Source organism: Myodes glareolus, chromosome 2, assembly GCF_982192425.1.
Source record: "Myodes glareolus chromosome 2, mMyoGla1.1, whole genome shotgun sequence".
Lineage (NCBI taxonomy): Eukaryota > Metazoa > Chordata > Mammalia > Rodentia > Cricetidae > Myodes > Myodes glareolus.
The window spans coordinates 92,611,508-92,631,886 of NC_142027.1; the positions used below are offsets into that span (position 1 = coordinate 92,611,508).

Consider the following 20,379-nt stretch of genomic DNA (forward strand, 5'->3'; position numbering starts at 1 on the left):
GGAGCTCTAGCTGCTCAAGAATGAGGACCTGAGTGTGCATCTCTGACACCCATGTGGAAAGCTACAGTTGTGTGCTTGCCTCTAGCCCCAGCTGTAAGTGTGGCCAAGACAGGAGGACTGCAGGACTCGCTGACTATCGGTCTAGGTCCAGGTTCAGTGGGAGATCATGTGTCAAGGGAATCAGGCTAGGGGTGATGGATCTGGGCACCTGACACCCTTCTCTGTCTTCTGCATCTATGTACCTACATATACACACAGGCACATAATCACACACAGTCCGGCACATACAACACACACACAAGATCAATTTAAGGAAGTGTTTTGTTGTTTTTTTTTTTTTTTGTAAAGTTGTGTATTTAGGGGTGCCCTTTAACATTGGGACACTTTGTTAAATCAAAGTGAAGAGAAAGTGGAGATGTAGCTTGGAGAATACAAGGTGTCAGGCTTAACACTGTCCAACATAGATGGAGCTTGGCGGAAGGAGTCTGGAATCCTAGCATTGGAGAGGTGAAAGCAGCAAGATCACAAGTTCAAGGTTGGGGCTGGAGAGATGGCTCAATGGTTAAGAATGCTTGTGGTTCTCAAAGACCTGTGTTTGGGTCCCAGCATCCACGTCTGACGCCCACTTCTTTCTCTCTGAGGGTCACAACCCCCTATACACATAAATAAACTATAAATACATGAAACAAAAAAATCTAAAGAAGGTTACTCTTTTCGTACCCTTGGCTACATGGGGAGATCAAGGCCAGGTTTGGATACATGAGACCTGTGAAAACAAACAAGCAAATGCACAAACAATCAAAAAACCAACATGGGTACTGGCCTCAATTGCAGAAGACCCATGTTTGGTTCCCAATAGCTACATGGTGGCTCACAACCACCTGTAACTTCAGTTCCAAGGAACCCAGTGCTCTCTTCTGGCACCCATGGGCATGGCACTCATGTAACAGATATATACACACCACTAGAAGTTTACTTAAAAGCAGAAACAACACTGGTCACATTGGAAAAAAAATCTTTCTTTTTGCCTTTCATTATTAAAGATGATTCTTTAAAACCAACAGCAATATGAGGGCTATAGGTAATAATACAGATGCAAGGGAAGCACAAACTTTTTTGTTTTGTTTTGTTTTTTGAGACAGAGTTTCTGTGTGTAGCTTTGGAGTCCTGGCACTCACTCTGTGGAGTGGCCTCGAACTCACAGAGATCTGCCTGCCTCTGCCTCCCAAGTGCTGGGGTTAAAAAGGCATGCACCACCACTGCCCAGCAAATGAAAGCATTTTATTTCAAGTATAACAAACGAAACTTGTCAAATACTTAAAAGGGAGAAAAAGAAGATACCCTCCCTCCAGGCCAGAGGACTTTCTTGGTGTATTGAGAATGATATGTCCATCTTTCTGCCCTTTTATGAGCTCAATGGTGTCAATGGGTTTTACAAGAATATGCACCCCACCTCTGAGATGAAGCAGGCACAGGGTAGATTCCCCTTGGGCATGGCCATCTTCTAGCTTCTTGCTGACAAAGATCAACTTGTGTTGGTTTGGACTGGGGAGATCCTGTCCTTACCTTGGATCTTTGCCTTTGACACGATGGTGTCACTGGACTCAGCCTCTATGCTTACCAGTTGAGGATTTTCTTTTCCATTTATGTCTCTGTGTGCATATATGTGCATGTGAGTGCAGGTGCCCACAGAGGCCAGAAGGGGGCGTTAGATCTCCTGGTACTGGAGTTTAAAAATGTTTGTGAGCTACCTGATGTAGATGCTGGAACTAAATTCCACCAGAGCAGTAGACACTCTTAATGACTGAGCCAGCTCTCTGACTCCAATTAAGGTATTTTTATTTTTTTTTTTCTTTTCTGAGTTGCTCCAGTGATGGTGGTAGCAGTCCTCACCAAAAAAACAAAAAACACAAAACAGCTTTGGTCATAATGTTCTAATTCCAGTATCAGGCCTTTGAGACAGGGTCTCATGTAGCTCAGGCAGGCCAGGAACTCACTATGTAGCCAAGGATGATCTTAAAATCCCAAGTCTTGGGCCTCTAACTCTCTCCCAAGTGTTATGGTTACAAGCGCATGCCTTGCTGTGCTTAATAATACTGTACTGGGGCTGATGAGATGGCTCATTGGGTAAAGGAACTTGCATCCAAGCCTGAGCATCTGAGTTTAATCCCTGGGACCCACATGGTAGGAGATAACCAACTCCTCAATATTGTCCGTCACAGCCAGCATATTAAAGTCTTTTCATTTGTCCAATTTATAATTTCCTCTGCCGAGCTCAAATTCACATCAGTCGCTGGCTCGTTAAAAGATGGAGAGAGAGCTGGGTGGTGGTGGCCTACACCTTTAATCCAAGTACTTGGGAGGCAGAGGTGGGCGGATCTCTGTGAGTTCAAGGCCAAACTAGCCTATCAAGTTCCAGGACGGTAGGGCTCTACACAGAGAAACCCTGCCTCAGAAAAAAAAAAAAAAAAAAAAAAAAAAAAAATGGAGGGAGGCCAGTGCATCAAGTCCAAGTCCAACAGTTTGCAAGCCTGACAACCCGAGTTCAGTCATCTTCTGACCTCCACCTAGGCATGGCACATGCTCGCACACATGCACTCACAGACACAATTACACATATGCAATAACAACTAAATAATATTTTTAAAGTGAGAAGATAAACCAGCCCCACCGAGTCATTTATACACATGAATATTCTGTATTCGAACCAGAACCATGACCACCCAGTGGTTATCATTAAAATTACATGTGATAAAGAGGGATTTCCAAAGGACCCCTTTGGAAGAGGGGTTGGAAGAGGATTGGACCCCTTGATCCTTGCACCAGAAAGTAGAGCGCTTGCCTGGAATCCCCCAGTGAGGGACTTCAGGTGATGGCTGACAGCTAGAGTGACTTCCTGAAACCTTCCAAGAAGGGCTGGGGGCTTGAATTCCTAGTAGAGCTTCTGCTTACACGCCCACAGTGAGGGGCCGGGGCTGGAGCTCCATGGTAGACCATCTGTGTAGGGTACAGCACTGAGGGGCTGGAGGTGTAGTGCAGATGGAAAGCACCTGCCGAGAATCTTCCACTGGGTGGCTGGGGACATGGTTCAGAGTTAGGAGCCTGCCTAGAATCCCCTAGTGAGGAGCTGGGGGTGTGACTCAGCAACTGAGCACTTGTCTAGATTTTAGGTGGTAGGACCCGACTACAGAGTATATCTGCAACCAAACAAAGAAACATACATGGCAGCTGTGGTCACACAGGAACAATGTCTCAGTCTACATATCCAGCCCCTCCCTGACGCTAAAGCCTTGACTCCTACTCCTGCCTCTCCCACTCCGGTCCCTGAGCAGTACCTGATGTATCACCTCCTGAGCAGTACCTGATGCAGGGAAGGCTGTGCAGGAGGGAAGTACCTCCTCTGGGGTCTCTAGAGTCCACTTCTCTCGGCCCAGATGTGGCAATGGAGGGCAAGGGCCAAGGGGCCAAGGGACTTATTACCCAAGGCAGGATGGGCCCCGTCCAGAGGTCTACAAAAAGGAGCGTGGGACAGGAGCTCATGGCCAGACCTGATTTGTGTCCCGCGGAGTCCACTGCCGCAGTAAGTGACAACCCTTCCCTAGTCAGAGCTCTGATGTGGGGTACCTAGGGCCACTGAATGTTCACTCCTGTGTCCCACAGGTACCACAGGACGTTGTGGTCTGGCTCTCTCCAGCATGGGAAGGGTCTCATCTAAGGTGGGGCTCTTGGTTGTCTCTTGCAGTACAGGATGAAAAACCTCTCGCTTCTCCTCCTCCTCCTCTTCCCTGTCCCGGGGTTGCTGAACTCCGGCAGGTCACTGTGTTCCATGGATAAAGCCATTGACCAGAAGATCAAGCAAGGCTTCAGCTCCCTATGTGAGGAGCCCCCCACCCAACCTTGCTGAGGGCCTCACAGGCTTATCTCCCCCCCACCCGATCTCATCACAGACCCACCCAGCTGCAAGGCTAACGTCAGCTCAAACTCACCCGGTCTGCGGGTTCCAACCCAGCCCCCCCCCCCCGCCCTACCTTGAACACAGCACAGCTCCAACCCACAACCAAACTTCTTCCCACCATCACCCCCAAACCTCCCCTCACCCCCAAAGGGCTTCAATTTGCAGTTCAAGGAGTCTTCCAGCCCCTGTTCCTCTTGCCTCCGTCTCCTGAGTGTTTGAAGTACAGGTGGGAGCCACCATTCTATCCTCTCTGGGAACAAAATATTTTACTATACACATGTGTGCTGCACATGTGTACTTGTATATATGTGGTGTACATGTGTGAAGGTGCATGTGTGTGTGCATCGGCATGTGGATGCCTGAAGCTGATGTCATGCCATCATCCCTGATCACTCCCTACTTTGTTGAGGTGGAGTCCCTCAGTTGAACCCAGGGCTCATGAACTTGGGAAAGTCTAGGCAGCTTGTTCTGGGGACCCCATGTCTGTTTGTCTCCTGGACACTGGGTTTATAGGTGGCCCCACGCATGCCTGCCTGACTTTTAGGCGGGTTCAAGGAATCAGAGCTCCGGTTCTCGCACTTGTGAGTCAAACTCTTTACCCATTGAGCCATCTCCCCACTCTGCTGGGAAGGGTTTGACTCCTTGGCTAGTGTCAAACCCAGTGGTCTCCCCGTGCAAGGATGCAGTTGGGACAGCCTCGTTTTACACCCCCCCCCCTTCCGCCTTCCTTTCTGCAGTGTCAGAAGCGGTAATAAACAGTGGCATCCAATGCCGGACAGTCTCTTCCAGAGGGGACTTGGCCTCCTGCCCAGAAGGTGAGTGCAAACTGTTGCTCAGACTTTCTGGACGTCCCCTGAGACTCCTCTGCTTCCTCGTTTCTGTCCTCAATCTCTCCTTCCTTAGGACTCTGTCCCACCCTCCAGTCTCCTTGCTCCCAGCCCAGCTCCAGGTCTCCGTTAGCGCCCCCCCCATCCAGTCATTTTACCCTCTACTGCCTGGGCAACAGCCTCCAGCCTCCTAAGCCCATCTCCCCCGCTCACTCCTGCAGTGTCCCAGCTTCTCAGGGGCTTCTCTCCTCGCAGGCTTAGCAGTCACCAGCTGCTCCTGTGGCTCTGCCTGTGGCTCGTGGGATGTTCGAGAGGGAACAACGTGTCACTGCCAGTGTGCAGGCATAGATTGGACAGCAGCCCGTTGCTGTGCCCTGGGGGTTGGTGCCTGAGGTCTTGAGAGTTGAGCTGGTCTGTCATGTGCTGGGGCAGAGGGATGGGGCTGGCGAGAGGGCAGGGGGCAAGTCCAAGATGAGGGGCTGGAAACAGAGGATGAGGTGCTAGTGATGTTGCTGCTGGTGGTGCTGATAAAGGTGATGGTAACATGGACACGAGCCTCGTGTGGTTTCTTTAGTGGAGAAGGGGGTGTGTGGGAATTGCTGTACCACATAGAAACCTTTTCTCCCTATCACTTTTCCTGTTTCTTTTTTCTTTTCCTTCCTCCTATCCCACCTTTTCAACAGGGTCTCATGTAATCCAGGCTAGCCTTAAACAATACTCGCCATCACAGAAGAGACTGGACCTTGGCAGGATGGGGGATCCATAGTTCTCAAGTCCATTTTCCACCTCTGTGGATGCAGGGTCAAATACCTATTTATAATCAGAGGCATCTAGGGCACCTACCCTGCCCCTCCTCGCCCCAGGAATCCTAGAATAGAAAAGCCCAGGGCAGAGGATAATTTTTTCCTTGTATCTTGAGCTCAGAATAAAGTGTGGTCTGGGGGGTGCTGGTAGTAAGTGCCTACTGAGGGACAGTGAGGCGACTCAGTGGGGAGTGTGCTTGCTGCCAAGGTTGGTGATCTGAGATAGATTCCTGAAACCTACACGGTGGGAGGAGACCGCCGACTCCTGCAACTTGTCCTCTCGCTTCCACGTGCACTGAGGTACTTGTGCACCCTGTGCACACACACAATAAACAAATAAATAATAAATAAATGCAACAAAATGTTTGTTGAATTAATACCTCTGTGGTGGTTAATCTTGGTTGTCAACTTGACAGGACAGAGGGTAACCTAGAAGACACACATCCGGGCACGCCTGTGAGGGGGTTGGTAAATTGGGTTAATTGATGGGGAAAACCCTGAATGAAGGTGGTACCATTTCACTGTTGAGGTCCTGACTGCACAGAGAGGAGAAAGTGGGAGCCGGAGAGAGTTCAGAGGTTAAGAGCACTTGCTACTCCCTCAGAGGACCCCAGTCAGCTTCCCAGCACCTGTGATTAGCAGCTAACAATCACCTCTAATTCATGTGCCCAGACACATGCATTCACCACACATGCGCGCACACACCAAACCAAAACAAAAACAGAGAACAAAAAAAAATCATAAACCCCAAATCCGTGAAAACACAAAATTGAAAAGAATAATGTACAAGCAAAAGGCCCATAAGATAAAAAATATAAAACTAAAAGCCTCCAAAACCACCACGGAGTTCTTCCTGTGCCTGGTGCCTTCCCCTAAGTAAGGTTCATAAGCCTGTGAGACTCCATTTGAGAGAAACAAATTTTCCTTTGCAAGCAGTTGTCAGGCGGAGATGGCTTCTTGGTCAGGGGTGGGACCCCATGTCCACTCCCCCTCTCTGGTTTGGGACTTCATCTGTCTTGGACCTGCACACAGGTTCATATGTACGTGAGTCCTATCTGGTCCAGAAGACACTGTTTCCTTGGTGTTGTCCATTCCCTCTGGTTCTTACAGTCTTTTCTCTCCCCTCCTGCATAGCTCCCTGAGTCCCGAGGGGGAAGGATTTGATGAACACAATGTAGTGATATTTCATTTGTATTTTAATAAATAAAGCTTGCCTGAAGATCAGAAAGCAAAACAGCCACCCTGGTCAGATTTACAGATGCAGTGGTGACCACACATCTTTATTCCCAGTGGCCACACTAGTTTGCCATAGAAACCAAGCAGTAGTGGTGCACACCTTTATTCCCAGCACTAGAGAAGAATATAAGACTGGAGTTTTATGGCTGTTTTGCTTTTCTGACCTTCAGGTTGAACCCCAGTATCTGTATCTGGATTTTTATTAATCGTGCTACAATTTAGGACCGAGTATTCCGAATTTTCTCACTCTGCACACTGTCCAGTGTGGGGTCTCTTTGTTCGCTCCTGTCTACTACAAGAAGAAGCTTCTCTGATAACGGCTGAGCAAGATACTGATATCTGGGTATTGCAGAATGTTGTTTGGAGACTTTTTTTTTTGCTATGTTCCTTTAGTGTAACAATAGTATTTGGTTTTCCCCTAGATCCATGGCCAATTCAGTCTCGGGTTCTTGGCCACTGTGGCAGTGTCAGACAAGGATGCCATCTCATTGAGCGGGCCTCAAATCCAGCCAGAGAGTGATTGGTTACTCACACAATGCTTGTGACACTATTGCATCAGCATTTCTTTCAGGAAAGTCACTGTTGTGGGCTTAGAGATTGCCCCTCTCCTTTGGTAGAAAGCAGAGTACCTTCCAGGACCATGAACACTAGTCAGTAGGGGTGAGGATTCTAGGTAGACACCAATTCTACTTCTCCATGTAAAATGAGTTATATAGGTACTGTCTTCAGCAAATATGGCCTTACTATCAGTTTATACTAATAGTTGGCAGCAGCTGGAGTTGTTTGGAGGTTCGCACCGGGGCCCTTTTGGCCAACAATTCAAGTAGATATAATCCATTCCTGGCACTGGAGGGTTCACTTGGTGGGGAAAGATGTCTAGTTGGGAGCATTGTTGCCCTGTTATTTTGTGACTTCATTTACATTTCTTTCATTCACACACACATACATATATATGCATATATATACATATCTATATGGAAGCATCAACAGGAATAGGTTTGTATTTGGCCCCTCAAATGGCACTTAGTGTTAGCTGTTCCTCCCTGCATCCCCTCCCTTACACCTCTTCCCTTCACCTTCTCATTTAATCCTCCCACTCCTGTCTTTCCATAACTACTTGTTCTATTTCTCCTTCCTTGAAGATTGTCCCCATGCCCAGTCTCTTACCCTATACCTAATCTCTGTGGGTTTGCAGATTGTAGTATATATGCTGAAGGCTTAAAGGCTAACATCTACACATAAGAGAATGAATACATATCGTATCTGTCTTTTGTGGGCTGGGTTATCTCATTCAGGATGATGTTTTTCTAGCTCCATCTATTTCCTTGCAAATTTCATGATTTCACTGTTTCTTAAAAATGATTTTTCAAGCAGTGTTTCTCTGTATAGCCCTTGCTGTCCTGGAATTCTCTCTGTACACCAGGTTGGCCTCAGACTCACAGAGATCTGTCTACCTCTGCCTCCCAAGTGCTGGGATTAAAGGCTTTTGCCACCACTACCTGGCATAATTTCCTTCCTTTTCTCCACCCTTGGCACCAGCCATCCACCGATTCAGTAGGTCCAAAGGGGGGGGGGTCTTTTCTTTTGTTTTGTTTTGGTTTTTGGTTTTTCAAGACAAGGTTTCTCTGTAGCTTTGGAGCCTGTCCTGAAACTAGTTCCTGTAGACCAGGCTGGCCTTGAACTCACAGAGATCTGCCTGTCTCTGCCTCCCGAGTGCTGGGATTAAAGGTGTGTGCCACCATCACCTGACGAATTTCCTTTCTTTAGATAGCTGAATAATATTCCATTATGTGAATGTGCCAGCTACTGGTTATTCATTGGTTGGTGGACATCTAGGCTCTAGGGGTCCTTTGGTTAATGATCAGGTGTGGTATAGCTGGCTCCTTGGGTAGATCTAGTCCCAGTTTCCCAAGGAACTGCCACACTGATTCCCATAGTGGTTACATGAGTTTGCAGTCCCACCAGCAATGAATGAGTGTTCCCCTTTCCCAGCATGAGCTGTCATTTGTTTTATTGATCTTGATTGTTTTGATAGGTGTAAGATGAAATATCAAAGTGGTTTTAATTTACATTTCCCTGATGGCTAAGGGTGTTGAACATTTCTTTAAGTGCTTTTGAGCCATTTGTGTTTTCTCTCTTGAGAATTCTTTTTTAATTTTTTTAAATTTTGTGAACATTGGTGTTTTTCCTGCATTTTATGTCTGTATGAGAGTGTCAAATCACTTGGAGCTGGATTATAGACATTTATGAGCTGCTATATGGGTGCTGGGAATTGAACTCAGGTCCCCTGGAAGAGCAGCCAGCCAGTGCTCTTAATCACTGAGCTTTCTCTCCAGCCCCCTCTTTTGAGAATTCTGTTAGCTCCATATCCTATTTTAAATTGGGTCATTTGTTTTCTTGATGTCCAGTTTTTCAAAGTTTTTTTAAAATGTATTTTGGATATAAGCCCCTCTGTTGGATGTGTAGTTGGTAAAAATATTTTCCCACTCTGTAGGCTGCTGCTTTGTCTGAGTGACAGTGACTTTTGCCTTACAGAAGCTTTTCAGTTTCATGAGGTCCCATTTATTAATTGTTGATCTTAGTGCCTGTGTTATCAATGTTCTGTTCAGAAAGCCTTTTCCTGGCCCATGAGTTCAAGGCTGTTCCCCACTTTCATTTTCTATCAGATTCAGTGTATCTGACCTTATGTTGAGGCTCTTGATCCATTTGTAGTTCAGTTTTATTCTGGGTGATGAATATGGATCTATTTGCATTCTTCTTCATGCAAACATCCAGTCTGACCAGCACGACTTGAAGATGCTATTTTTTCCCAGTGTGTATTTTTCACGTCTTTGCCAAAGATCAGGTGTCCATAGACATGTGGATTTATGCCTGGGTCTTCAATTCATTTCTATTGAGCAACACATTGGTTTTTGTGTCAATATCATTCTGTTTTTTTTAATATTTATTTATTTATTATGTATTCAATATTATGTCTGTGTGTATGTCTGCAGGCCAGAAGAGGGCACCAGACCTCATTACAGATGGTTGTGAGCCACCATGTGGTTGCTGGGAATTGAACTCAGGACCTTTGGAAGAGCAGGCAGTGCTCTTAACCTCTGAGCCATCTCTCCAGCCCTCATTCTGTTTTTATTACTATTGCTCTGTAGAACAATTTGAGGTCAGTGGTGGTGATACCTCCAGCAGTTCTTTAAATAGATAAAGTCTTAAAAATTTTAAGACATCATTTAGACTATAGACACTCGAAATATGCAAATATGCATGCATATTCATGTGGACATGTCATAGTTACAAAAGTATGCAATAAGCATGTGACATACATACATGAGCTGTGACTGAAGGCATTTGGAGGTTTGAATGTGCATGTATGTGCACGCACGTGTGTGAATGTAGGGGAACAGATAGATGGAGTGAGTGCCTTTTTTTCTTCTGTTGTGTCCATGTGTGGGGAGAATACCTTGAGGATGCCATTAGGGCAGTTGTTATGGACCTGGGTCTGCCCTCAGTTTAGATGTAGGTGTGGTGTCAAAGTGGTTTTCTCTCCTTGCCTCACATCCGTTTTGCTCCCATGGTGCAATCGGTTAACATGTGACACTTGTATGAAAAGTAGAACTTGGGTGGGGCGGAGTTGAGCTATGGAGTGGGGCTGGAGAAGGAAGGTGTTTTGGGGAGAGGGAACTCAGCTGTTGTTTTAAAAGTCAGATTCTGAGTTGATACAGCTTTTCTCGTGGAAACAGAAAGCATAGAAGAAAAGCTGGTCATGTGGGGCACAACTGTAATCCCAGATGGGGAGGTGGAAAGAGGGATCCTTAGGGCTTGTTGCCCAGCTAGCCTTGCGTACTTGGTGAGCTCCAGGCTATCGAGAGATGCTGCCTTAAACACAAGGTGCCATTGCTTGAGGGTCAAAAGCTGGGGTTGTCCTCCACCCCACCCCCATACACAAAAGTCAAGGAGATACAGTCAGGCCTATTCCATCTGTCTTCTGGGCGGTGGTGGCGCATGCCTTCAATCCCAGCACTCAGACAGAGGCAGGCGGATCTCTGTGAGTTCAAAACCAGCCTGGTCCACAAGAGCTAGTTCCAGGACAGATTCCAAAGTCACAGAGAAACCCTGTCTCGAAAAACCAAAAAACAAAACAAACAAACAAACAAACAAACAAAAAATCATGTGTGAGTCTTCCACCTAGACCCTCTGGCTTCCTCAAAATCTCTCTTCTGTCCTAACATCTAGGATCCCTTCTTGGCCATCCGTGAGACTTCTGTCACTCTAAAGGAGTCGTTTAGAGTGTTGTGGACACTGGAGATGCCTCTGAGCAGGAGATCTGGTGTGGATCCCTGAAAGGAGGAGATGAAGCTTTCTTCCCTCCCCTCCACCCTCAGATTTCCTCACCCATCTTGACACCTTCCGGTAGGTGAGGATATGTGGACATTTGGGAGGTCCAGAGCCCAAGGCTGTGGTAATCTCTTTCAATCAACCAAGCAGAATGCAGGCATCAGCCTCCCAGGATAAGAACCGGAGGAAGCCAGGCCATAATGAAGGTCAGGACACTTGGGATGGGAAGGGGCAATGAAGAAGCCTGAGGTAAGAGCGGTCAGGACAGAGGAGCGCCTTTCTTCGAGGGGCTCAAAACATCTGTACTGCTTAATCACAAAGCTGATTTTGGTCCTTCATGTCTGCTTTAGTATAATTCCCTAGATTGAGCTCCCCCAGCAACTCCCCAAATATCTGGATGAGTCTCAGCATCTTCTCTCATCAAACCATATACAGGTACTCATCATCCTGACTATGAGAATATAACCTTGGCCTTCAGAAACAAGGAAGAGTTCAAACTCAATCAACCAGCACCCAAGAAACAAGGTGAGCAGACACCTACTTGCCTATCCTCACCCTAACCTTAAGGAGTATGTGGAGGGGTGAGTGCTGGACAGTGCAGGGTTGGTGGCATTAAAGATGGCGATGCAGTTGTGGTTGGGACTCAGTTGGAGACAACTTGCCCAGCATGCACAATGCCCTGGGTTTAATTCCCAGTTCTGTATAAACTGGGTGTGGGTGCACACCTATTATTCTAACATTTGGGGGCTCAAAGCAGAAATTAAAGGTCATCATAGGCTACACAGAGAGCTGGAGGCTTGCCTGGGATACGGGAAACCTTAACTAACTAACTAACTAACTAACTAATTAGACTGTGGGACTGGGGAGGTGGATAACTCAGTGGTTAAAAGTGATGTTGCACAAGGATGAGGGCCAGAGTTCAGACTCCGGTACCCACAGAATAAACCAAGTGTCCTGTGCATGCCTGTAATCCCAGCGTCGAGGGGTGGAGACAAGAGGGTCGTGCTGATTCCCAGCTTTGCTGAATAAACAGGAGAGTCTCTACTTCAAAGAAATAGGCAGAGAGTGACAGAGGAGGATACCCAATGGTCCCTCACACACACACACACACACACACACACACACACACACACACACACACACACACCACTACTGTTATGTACTCTGGCGAGGGTAGCTTTGTAGCTGAGACGATGGAAGTGGGGTTTCTAATGCTTCAGGCAGTGCTGTTGGCGGTGCTTTTAGTCTTTGGGTGACAGAATTTGTTGAGAGAAATGTGAGGGTCACAATGTAAGGAATACAAGGTACTAGTACTGCTGCTAACTGACTGGGGATGTCCTCAGTGGTCCTCGATGCTGATGATAGATGTTACAGACAGTATGATGGCCTAGCTGCTGGGGTTGGGCTCTGCAATTCACGTACCCTGTGTTTCTGCCCCAGCCCAGGTCAAGCCATCACCGGACACACCCCAGATCCCCCCCTGGTTGCACAGAACCATCATGATCTTATATGTCCTCCTCGCTCTCATCTTTTCATTTTGCATCATCCTGTCAACCTTGGTCCTGGTCAAAAGCAAGTGATCTTGGGAGCTGGAAGAGGGGTGGGATTGTGGAATTTCCTCTGGTTCCCCTCCCTTCCCCCAACTCCATTTCCAAAAGGGCTAAGAGGAGGATGGGGTCTTAAAAGCTTTTCTATCCTCTCCTAAACAGATTCTGAAATGTCCAGGGAGCTGTGGAGCTTGAAAACGGAGCTTCTGAATGGTGAGTGGGAGGTGCAGAGGAGACCCACAGGGGTGCTGGTGGGACAGGAGAGGGGCGGCCATCTGAACATCTCAAACTCTGTGCCCTTAGTTTCGAGCCTGGTGCTGAAGTGCCAGGATCAGCAAAACAATCATTGGAAAGCTGTCCAGACGGACATCCGGGAGGCCAAGAGTAACATCGCTACAGTCTCGAGCAAAGTGCAGAGTGGAAATGACAGGCTGAAGACGGTGCCAGCAGGTATTCCTTCACAGGCCTGCTCTCTTCGAGTGGATTTGTTTGGGCGCTTAGAACACTGGTGGGGCTGTGAAGGTGACACAGCTGGTAAGGTACAACATGAAGACCTGAGTTTAGATCCCCAGGACTCACGTAAGAACTGGGCATGGTGGGACAGCTATGTAACCCCAGCAGTTGAGCAAGGGTGGTGGTGGTAGAGATAGGCAGATATATGTGGCTTGCTGGTCAACCAGTCTAGCCAAATCCCCAGGTTCAATGAGAGACCATGTTTCAAAAAATAAGGTAGATAGTCGTAAAGGAAAACAGCTAGTTGGTGCCAGCTTCTGACTTCTTTACATATTTGCACACACAAGTGCAAATACTGTGAACATATACACATGCACAAATCACACGGACACACCAGTTCACTACTGCGAACCACCAATATCTGAATCTGCTTCACTCAAACTGAAAACTGCTAATGATATTAGGGCTTTATTTGCAACCCTGCCCCAGATTTGTCTGTCTCCTCTCCTCCCACCAGATATAACTGACATCAAGAAAACCCTTCAGGCGCTAGAGAAGAAAGCACTTGCTCGTAAGCCGGGGCTAGGGAGGTGCGTTGGGGTGGAGTTCCAGACCTAGTGCCAGTCTGCCTGACCTCTGCTTTCTCCTCTCTGATAGCGTCCACTTCTAAGTAAATAAGAGGACACCACAGCCATACCTGGAAGGACTTGGGATTGCACCTGCTAGTGAAGATGGCAAATGGGGGTACCCGGCTTGAGTGTGAGTCTGCCATTCATCCTCGTAGAGAAAATTAGCCATCTGGCAGGCTGACTGTTGAAGAGTGTGCACCTAAGGGGAAATTTTGTGGCATATGGAGTTTCCATGTATCCAAGCAGAAGGTGTTACGGTGGAAAGAGAACGTGGAAGTCACAGCATGTGTTACTCTTTATGGACCACATAAAGAGGCCATGTATGGCCTGACATATATGAGAATAGGCATGTCCTGATGGATAGCTGCTCCTGTGAAGCCCCCAAAGTGTGTCATTGTGAGTGTGGGTGTAGGTGATATGTGGGATGTGCCTCCCCATTAGCTTGATCATGTATGTGTGCATCTGGCTATTTTGTGTGTGTCATCGCAGTGGTGAGCAATGGACACTCTGGGGATGTACTACATTGTGTGCCATTCCTAGTGTGCTTGGCTGTGTCACCTTGTGGGTTAAGAGCGTGTACACAAATGCACCCATTAATTTCTGTGCTTGTATTTTATGACTCGTGAAGATAAATGCCAAGAGGAAGGATAGCAGCCCTTGAGCTGTTGTTGGGTTGTCTGTGGGACAGAAGTTTGGGACCTGGTGGGGAGACTAGATTTAGGGCTTGGATTTGGGGATGGGACAAAACACTCATCGCTGTAAGCCAGGCATGATGCAGCTGAACTGTAAGTCCTTCACTTGGGGGGCTGATGTGAGAGGATCATGAGTCCAAGGCCAGCTCTGGCTATAAAAGATGAGTTTGGGTGGGTAGTGAGCTGGATCACAATGTAAAAGGTACTTGGCACCATCTTACCCTAGTTCCATCCCTGGAATCCACACAGTGGGACAAGAGAGCCACTTCTGACCCACACAGGCATACCATAGCACATGAACACACAAATACTAAAATAAAAATAAAATTTAAAAATACCCAGAGGAATCTACATCCTACCACAGAGACACTTGCTCATCCATGCAATGGATGATATAATAGAGCTTATTACTGCTCTGTTCACAGTAGCCAGGAAATGGAAACAGCATAGATGTCCATCAACTGATGGTCATGAAGATGTGGTGCATATACACACGATGGGATTTATTCAGCACAAAAGAAAAATTAAATCTGCAGGAAGATGGATGGAACTGGAAATCATTGTATTAAGTGAAATCAGTCAGACTGAGAAAGACAAAGACTATATGTTGCCTCTTATATGTGGAGTCTAACTTCATACACACATATGCATATATATGTATATATATGTATATGAATAGACACAACATACACACACACACACACAGACACATACACACATATATATGTTGAAAGAAAGTAGAAAAGATACTGGGGCGGCAGGGTCCTAGTGGAATTGGGAGCCAGGAAGATGGAAGAGCGGAGATTTGAGGGAAGAGTCAACCCAAACTAGATACGTATGAAAATGTCATTAAGTAGCTAATTCAAAATAGAAAAATGCTCAGGGTAGATTTCAGATAGGCTGCTGAGTCGGGTGGACATGCGCGCCCCCTTGCGGCTGCTCTCCCGCACAGCCTGGGTGTGCATTTGTCCGCCCCTCCCCGTTCTTGAGTCCGCAGGGTACCCTTTTAATGACTCAAAGCGCTTGCAAACAGTCCGGTGCAGTTTCAGTGAGACCCCAGCTCTTCCTGCATCGGTTTCGTCCTTTCTCTGTGGATCTCAGCTGCGTCTCCCACTCTATCTGCTTTGGATTGTTCTTGGGGCGGAGTGTAGTGGGGGAATTGACGGGAAGGTCTTGAGGCACCAGTCCTGGAGCAGCTCAGCTCAGCGTCTCAGAACATACAGGTAGAGGGGTCTCTCACGTATTCTGCACAATCCCCTTCCCGGCTGGAGTGCAGTAACGCCCAGCCCCATCCCTACAAACCCGGGTCCTGGTGCATGCATAGTGGGGTAGGACTCTTGACTTCTACCCCATTCCACAAGAGTGTCTGTCGTTACTTTATCGGGAGGAGTACCCGAGGCCCCACTTCGCCTCCGAGATCCTTTTCTGGAACCTCACGCTACCCAACGCCGGCTTCTTGATCTGCTGTGGCGCTAGTCTTCTCCAGGGCCCTTGTCTCCTCCCCAAAGGGTTAAAGCAATGGGGTGGGTCAGGGTCCTGATAAGGACCACCCGTTGGGAGGCGGCTTCAATTTCAGATGATGTAATTCTTCCTCTGTACAGATTGGACTAATTAGGTTTAGCTGAGTCTATAAGCACCGCCCTCGCCCCCCTCCCCTTTTTTTCTTTTAGGATGATGGCCCCTGTCTGAGTACGGTTTTAAGCTCCGTAACGATTTGGCTTGGGCTTCCTTAGTCTTTTTTTCTAAAGCTCCAGTCCCCATCACGTGTGGTTAACCTCCATGGCCGCTTATTGTCTTCGTTCTCCTCTGGGCACCTTACTTGCCTTGCCCTCACCTACAGTTTGCCCGCCCTGGGCTTTTCATTTTAAAGTCGAATAAATTGCCCTAACGATTCCATTTGAGTCAGCTCTTCCCGCCCGACTGTGTTGATTTCTTTTTGTTCTGGCGTAGAAAGACTTGGTGACATAAATCTGTGTTCCCTGGGCCACAGCCATTGATAATTTACCTCCAGAATAAACTATCTCCTATCACTATTGAAGTGAGAGTTGTGTGTTTGCATTGATAGGGCAGAGGCAGGAGGATTGCTGCAAGTTCAAAACCATGCTGGGATGGATATATATATATCTCCAGACTTAAAAAATGTAATTATGGTTATTTTGGGGGGTTATTAGATAGTGATGGTTAGATATGGTTATAGATAGTGGCGGATACAAAATACTTGTCAAATACAATGTCAGAAACATCAACTAGGCAGGCAACAAAGTGGAGAAATCTCTGCTACAGGTCTCAGATATTATCTCCTGGGTCCTAGTGTTCTGCTAGTAGATACATTCCAAAAGGTCAGACAATGAGAACAAAGCATACATTGTAATTAGGTTCTGGACCTGCAACATTCCAGCCTCTCCACCACCACAGAATCTCTAATCAGTGGTTCAGTCTTGCAGAAGGGTTTGTATAAGGTCCAATTCCTTCGTTCACAGCCTCCAGTGTGCGGTGGTTATAGGCACGCAGCACCTTGAAAAGAAGGTGAAACCCATCCCTTGCAATGCTGAAGCATGCATGGGCAGCCCGTTTATATTGGGCTTCATGGTCTGAGTTGATGAGGACGACTGACAAGGAACGAGTTCCACAAAGATATGAACTCAGATTGCTGGATACAGAGTCCGGAGTGTTAACCATTACACCTCAGGAGCTGGTGCATTCAGTACCAAACTCAGTTACAGTTACTGTTTTTGTTGCTTAGTTTTTTAGACCAGTAGAAATGTTCACTGATAGAAATTGGGCAAATGAAAAAAATCTTAATATTCATTTACTTCCAAGATTGACCTGTGAGGCCAAGGATGATCTTGAACACCTGATGCTCCTGCCTCTACCTCCCAGATGCTGGAGGCATTTTCTCAAATTGACGAAAGTCCACCAGGACAATATGGGAGGTATTATATTAATTAAAAGCAGTATTGGGCTGTCAGCCCGAAGGACTCCTCAAATGGTGGGAGAAGAGAAATGGCTCACAAAAGTTGTCCTCTGACCTCTACTCATGCTGTGGCACATACACATGCAAGCATATACACACACACACAAAATTAATAAAAATGTAATAAATTTATTAAAAATACTTAATTTATCCATTTTATGCTATGGGTGCTTTGACTGCATATATGACTGCATGTATATGTACCACATGCATGCCTCATGCTTGTAGAGGTCAGAAGAGATCACTGAATCCCTGGAATGGTTGCGAACCACTATGTGGGTGCTGGTGTTTTGAACCGTGGTCCTCTGCAAGAGCAACTAGTACTCTTTGAAGGGACACTAGCCCACTTGAGCATGTGGCTCTGGTGGGCTTGTCCTTCTCCCTGTCCCCTCTGCCTTGCTAAAAACCATGAGATTACATTCCTAGCCACCAAGGTCTATTCCCTTATTTGGCCACTTCCTCCTTCTGAGGCTGACTACTAAAGTCCATACATCAGAAGCCCCCTTTGGCTCACCAAATTAAAATTGAACACCTCATCCTAACAGGGAATTTCCCCCTTTACCTATCTAAACCATCTGCCTGTGTGCTGTGTCTGTCTCCCTTCTCTGCAGAGACAAACACCCTTCCCCCTTTCCCTTGTTCCCTTCTCCCTCCTCCTCTATCTCTTTTATCACGGCATCCTCGCCCATTCTAACACAGACCTCCCCTTTTTCTCTTCTTAAGAATGGCATCCACAAGGCCATTGGCTGCTGCTTTCCCGCCTGCCAGAAAGCAGCTACTTTAACTTTTCTTCCCCGCTTGAAGGATCTCTGTGTGAAAACAGGTATTTGGGTGTGGTTTGTGCCTAATTGGGGTCTGGAAAAGAGCCCCCTTCACTCGTAACAACTGAGCCATTTCTCTAGTTCTCAAAACGTAGCAAAACATTTAAAAAATAGTATTTTGGGTCAGGGGATTGTAGGGCTTTAGCAGGCCCGAGCACGGCAGACGCAGGCCCGGGCACGGCAGACGCAGGCCCGGGCACGGCAGACGCAGGTCCGAGCACAGGCCCGGGCACGGCAGACGCAGGCCCGGGCACGGCAGACGCAGGCCCGGGCACGGCAGACGCAGGCCCGGGCACGGCAGACGCAGGCCCGGGCACGGCAGACGCAGGCCCGGGCACGGCAGACGCAGGCCCGGGCACGGCAGACGCCGGCCCGGGCACGGCAGACGCAGGTCCGAGCACAGGCCCGGGCACGGCAGACGCCGGCCCGGGCACGGCAGACGCCGGTCCGAGCACAGGCCCGGGCACGGCAGACGCAGGTCCGAGCACAGGCCCGGGCACGGCAGACGCAGGCCCGGGCACGGCAGACACAGGCCCGAGCACGGCAGACATGGCACCTGCAGGTTTTCCCTCTCCCCTTCCCTCACCCTTGCTAAACCATTAGACTACACCCCTGAAGCCAGCCCTCAATGTCTATCCTCTTATTTGGCCACTGACTCATTCCTGAGGCTGATCACCAGGGTCCAGCTATCAAACCATCCAGGTCCAGCAATCGAAATTATTATTTTGACTATTATTGGGTATTATTAAGTACCCAATCGGAACTCACCAACACATCCTGCCTCATTCAAACACAAACCTCTCTTGAAACCAAGGCTTGCAAAGCCATTTGCTGCTATTTCTGCTTGGTTAAGATTCAGTCACCTGGTCTTTTCGCTTTACTTAATAAAAGATCTCGTTGTGTTTGATTTGTGCTTGGAAATTGGTGTTTGGGTGTGGTTTGTGCCTAATCTGGGGTCCTAGTGGAGCACCCAGCAGTACAAGGGTCCCTCCAGGAATAATCCACTCGTCAGAGTGCTCACCGCATTGCCAGAACCCACGTGACAGATCACATATGTTGGTGCACAGCTGTAATCCCAGTGCTGAGGAGACAGAGCCAGGGCGCTCCATGGGGCTCAAGGTCAGCCACTCTGACTCAATTGGGGAACTCTAAGTCCCAGTCCGAGACCCTGTTTCAAAAAGGAAACCAAAGCCAGGTGTGGTGCTGCATGCCCTTAACCCCAGCAATCAGGAGGCAGAGGCAAACAGAGCTCTGTGTGTGATGCCAGCCTGGTCTAAACACCTCTGGCCTCCACAGGCACAGGGATTCCTCTTCCTCTTCCTACTCCTCCTCTTCCCTTTTGAGACAGGATCTCATTACATAGCTAGCCCTGACTGGTCTGGAACTCCCTAGGTAGATCAGGCTGCCCTCAACTTATAGAGATCTACCTGCCTCTGCCTATTGAATTCTGGTGTTTACTAAGAATGTGTGCTTCCCTATGCCTGGTTACATGCACATTTCTGCACTCGTGAACACACACACACACACACACACACACACACACAATATTAAAACGAGCTTAGAGCTGAGGATGCAGCTTATCAGTAGAACACTTGCTCAGCACATGTGTGGCTCTGAGTTCCACACGTAGCACAGAAAAACCAAACAATTTAGGTTACTGTTTTATACCATTTCAAATGTGGCTGCTAGGATGTTTTAATTAAAGATGTGGTGCCGGGGCATGGTTCAGCTGGAAAGCACTTGCTTAGCATGTGTGGGGCCCTAGGTTTCACTTCTAGCACTGGAAAATCAATCAATTCATTATGCAGCTGTCATATGCTCGTTGGAGATATGAATGGACTTCAGGAAAAAAGGACCTACGTTCTTTCTGCTTTTTGCATTTCCTCTTATCAAGGTCAGCCAAACACAGGAAGAGCTGGGCACATAAGTCATCCCAGTGTCCAGGAAGCCAAGACATCTTGATTTTGTGGCCAGCTTGGGCTACATAGCAAGGCTCTTTCAAACAACCAACAACCAACCAATGAACAGCACAGAAACGATTAAGGGGCTGGGGAGGAGTCTCCATGGGTAAAGTACACAAGCATGAAGACTTAAGTTTGATTCCCAGTTC

General features: G+C 47.6%; 2 protein-coding genes across 2 annotated transcripts; both read left to right on the forward strand.

Annotated features, from left to right (window-relative positions):
* The first annotated feature begins 3,431 nt into the window (after nt 1-3,431).
* Retn (resistin) lies at nt 3,432-5,331 on the forward strand. The gene is made up of 4 exons (XM_048429049.3): nt 3,432-3,580; nt 3,743-3,875; nt 4,693-4,770; nt 5,038-5,331. The coding sequence occupies exons 1-4, from the start codon at nt 3,443-3,445 to the stop codon at nt 5,172-5,174; spliced, it is 486 nt and encodes a 161-aa protein (XP_048285006.3). The 5' UTR covers nt 3,432-3,442; the 3' UTR covers nt 5,175-5,331.
* A 5,909-nt stretch (nt 5,332-11,240) lies between these two features.
* Nucleotides 11,241-16,512, forward strand: Mcemp1 (mast cell expressed membrane protein 1). Its single transcript, XM_048429050.3, has 7 exons — nt 11,241-11,359; nt 11,589-11,678; nt 12,594-12,725; nt 12,863-12,913; nt 13,004-13,150; nt 13,671-13,724; nt 13,811-16,512. The coding sequence occupies exons 1-7, from the start codon at nt 11,305-11,307 to the stop codon at nt 13,825-13,827; spliced, it is 546 nt and encodes a 181-aa protein (XP_048285007.1). The 5' UTR covers nt 11,241-11,304; the 3' UTR covers nt 13,828-16,512.
* The last annotated feature ends 3,867 nt before the right edge of the window (nt 16,513-20,379 follow it).

Excerpts from the sequence above, each read along its gene's own strand:
- Retn (XM_048429049.3), top strand. The coding sequence starts at position 3,443 with ATGGAGGGCAAGGGCCAAGGGGCCAAGGGACTTATTACCCAAGGCAGG. Across the intron at positions 3,581-3,742 it reads CCGCGGAGTCCACTGCCGCA|TACAGGATGAAAAACCTCTC; the intron begins GTAAGTGACAAC and ends TGTCTCTTGCAG. Across the intron at positions 3,876-4,692 it reads GCAAGGCTTCAGCTCCCTAT|TGTCAGAAGCGGTAATAAAC; the intron begins GTGAGGAGCCCC and ends TCCTTTCTGCAG.
- Mcemp1 (XM_048429050.3), top strand. The coding sequence starts at position 11,305 with ATGCAGGCATCAGCCTCCCAGGATAAGAACCGGAGGAAGCCAGGCCAT. Across the intron at positions 12,726-12,862 it reads AACCTTGGTCCTGGTCAAAA|ATTCTGAAATGTCCAGGGAG; the intron begins GCAAGTGATCTT and ends TCTCCTAAACAG. Across the intron at positions 13,151-13,670 it reads GCTGAAGACGGTGCCAGCAG|ATATAACTGACATCAAGAAA; the intron begins GTATTCCTTCAC and ends TCCTCCCACCAG.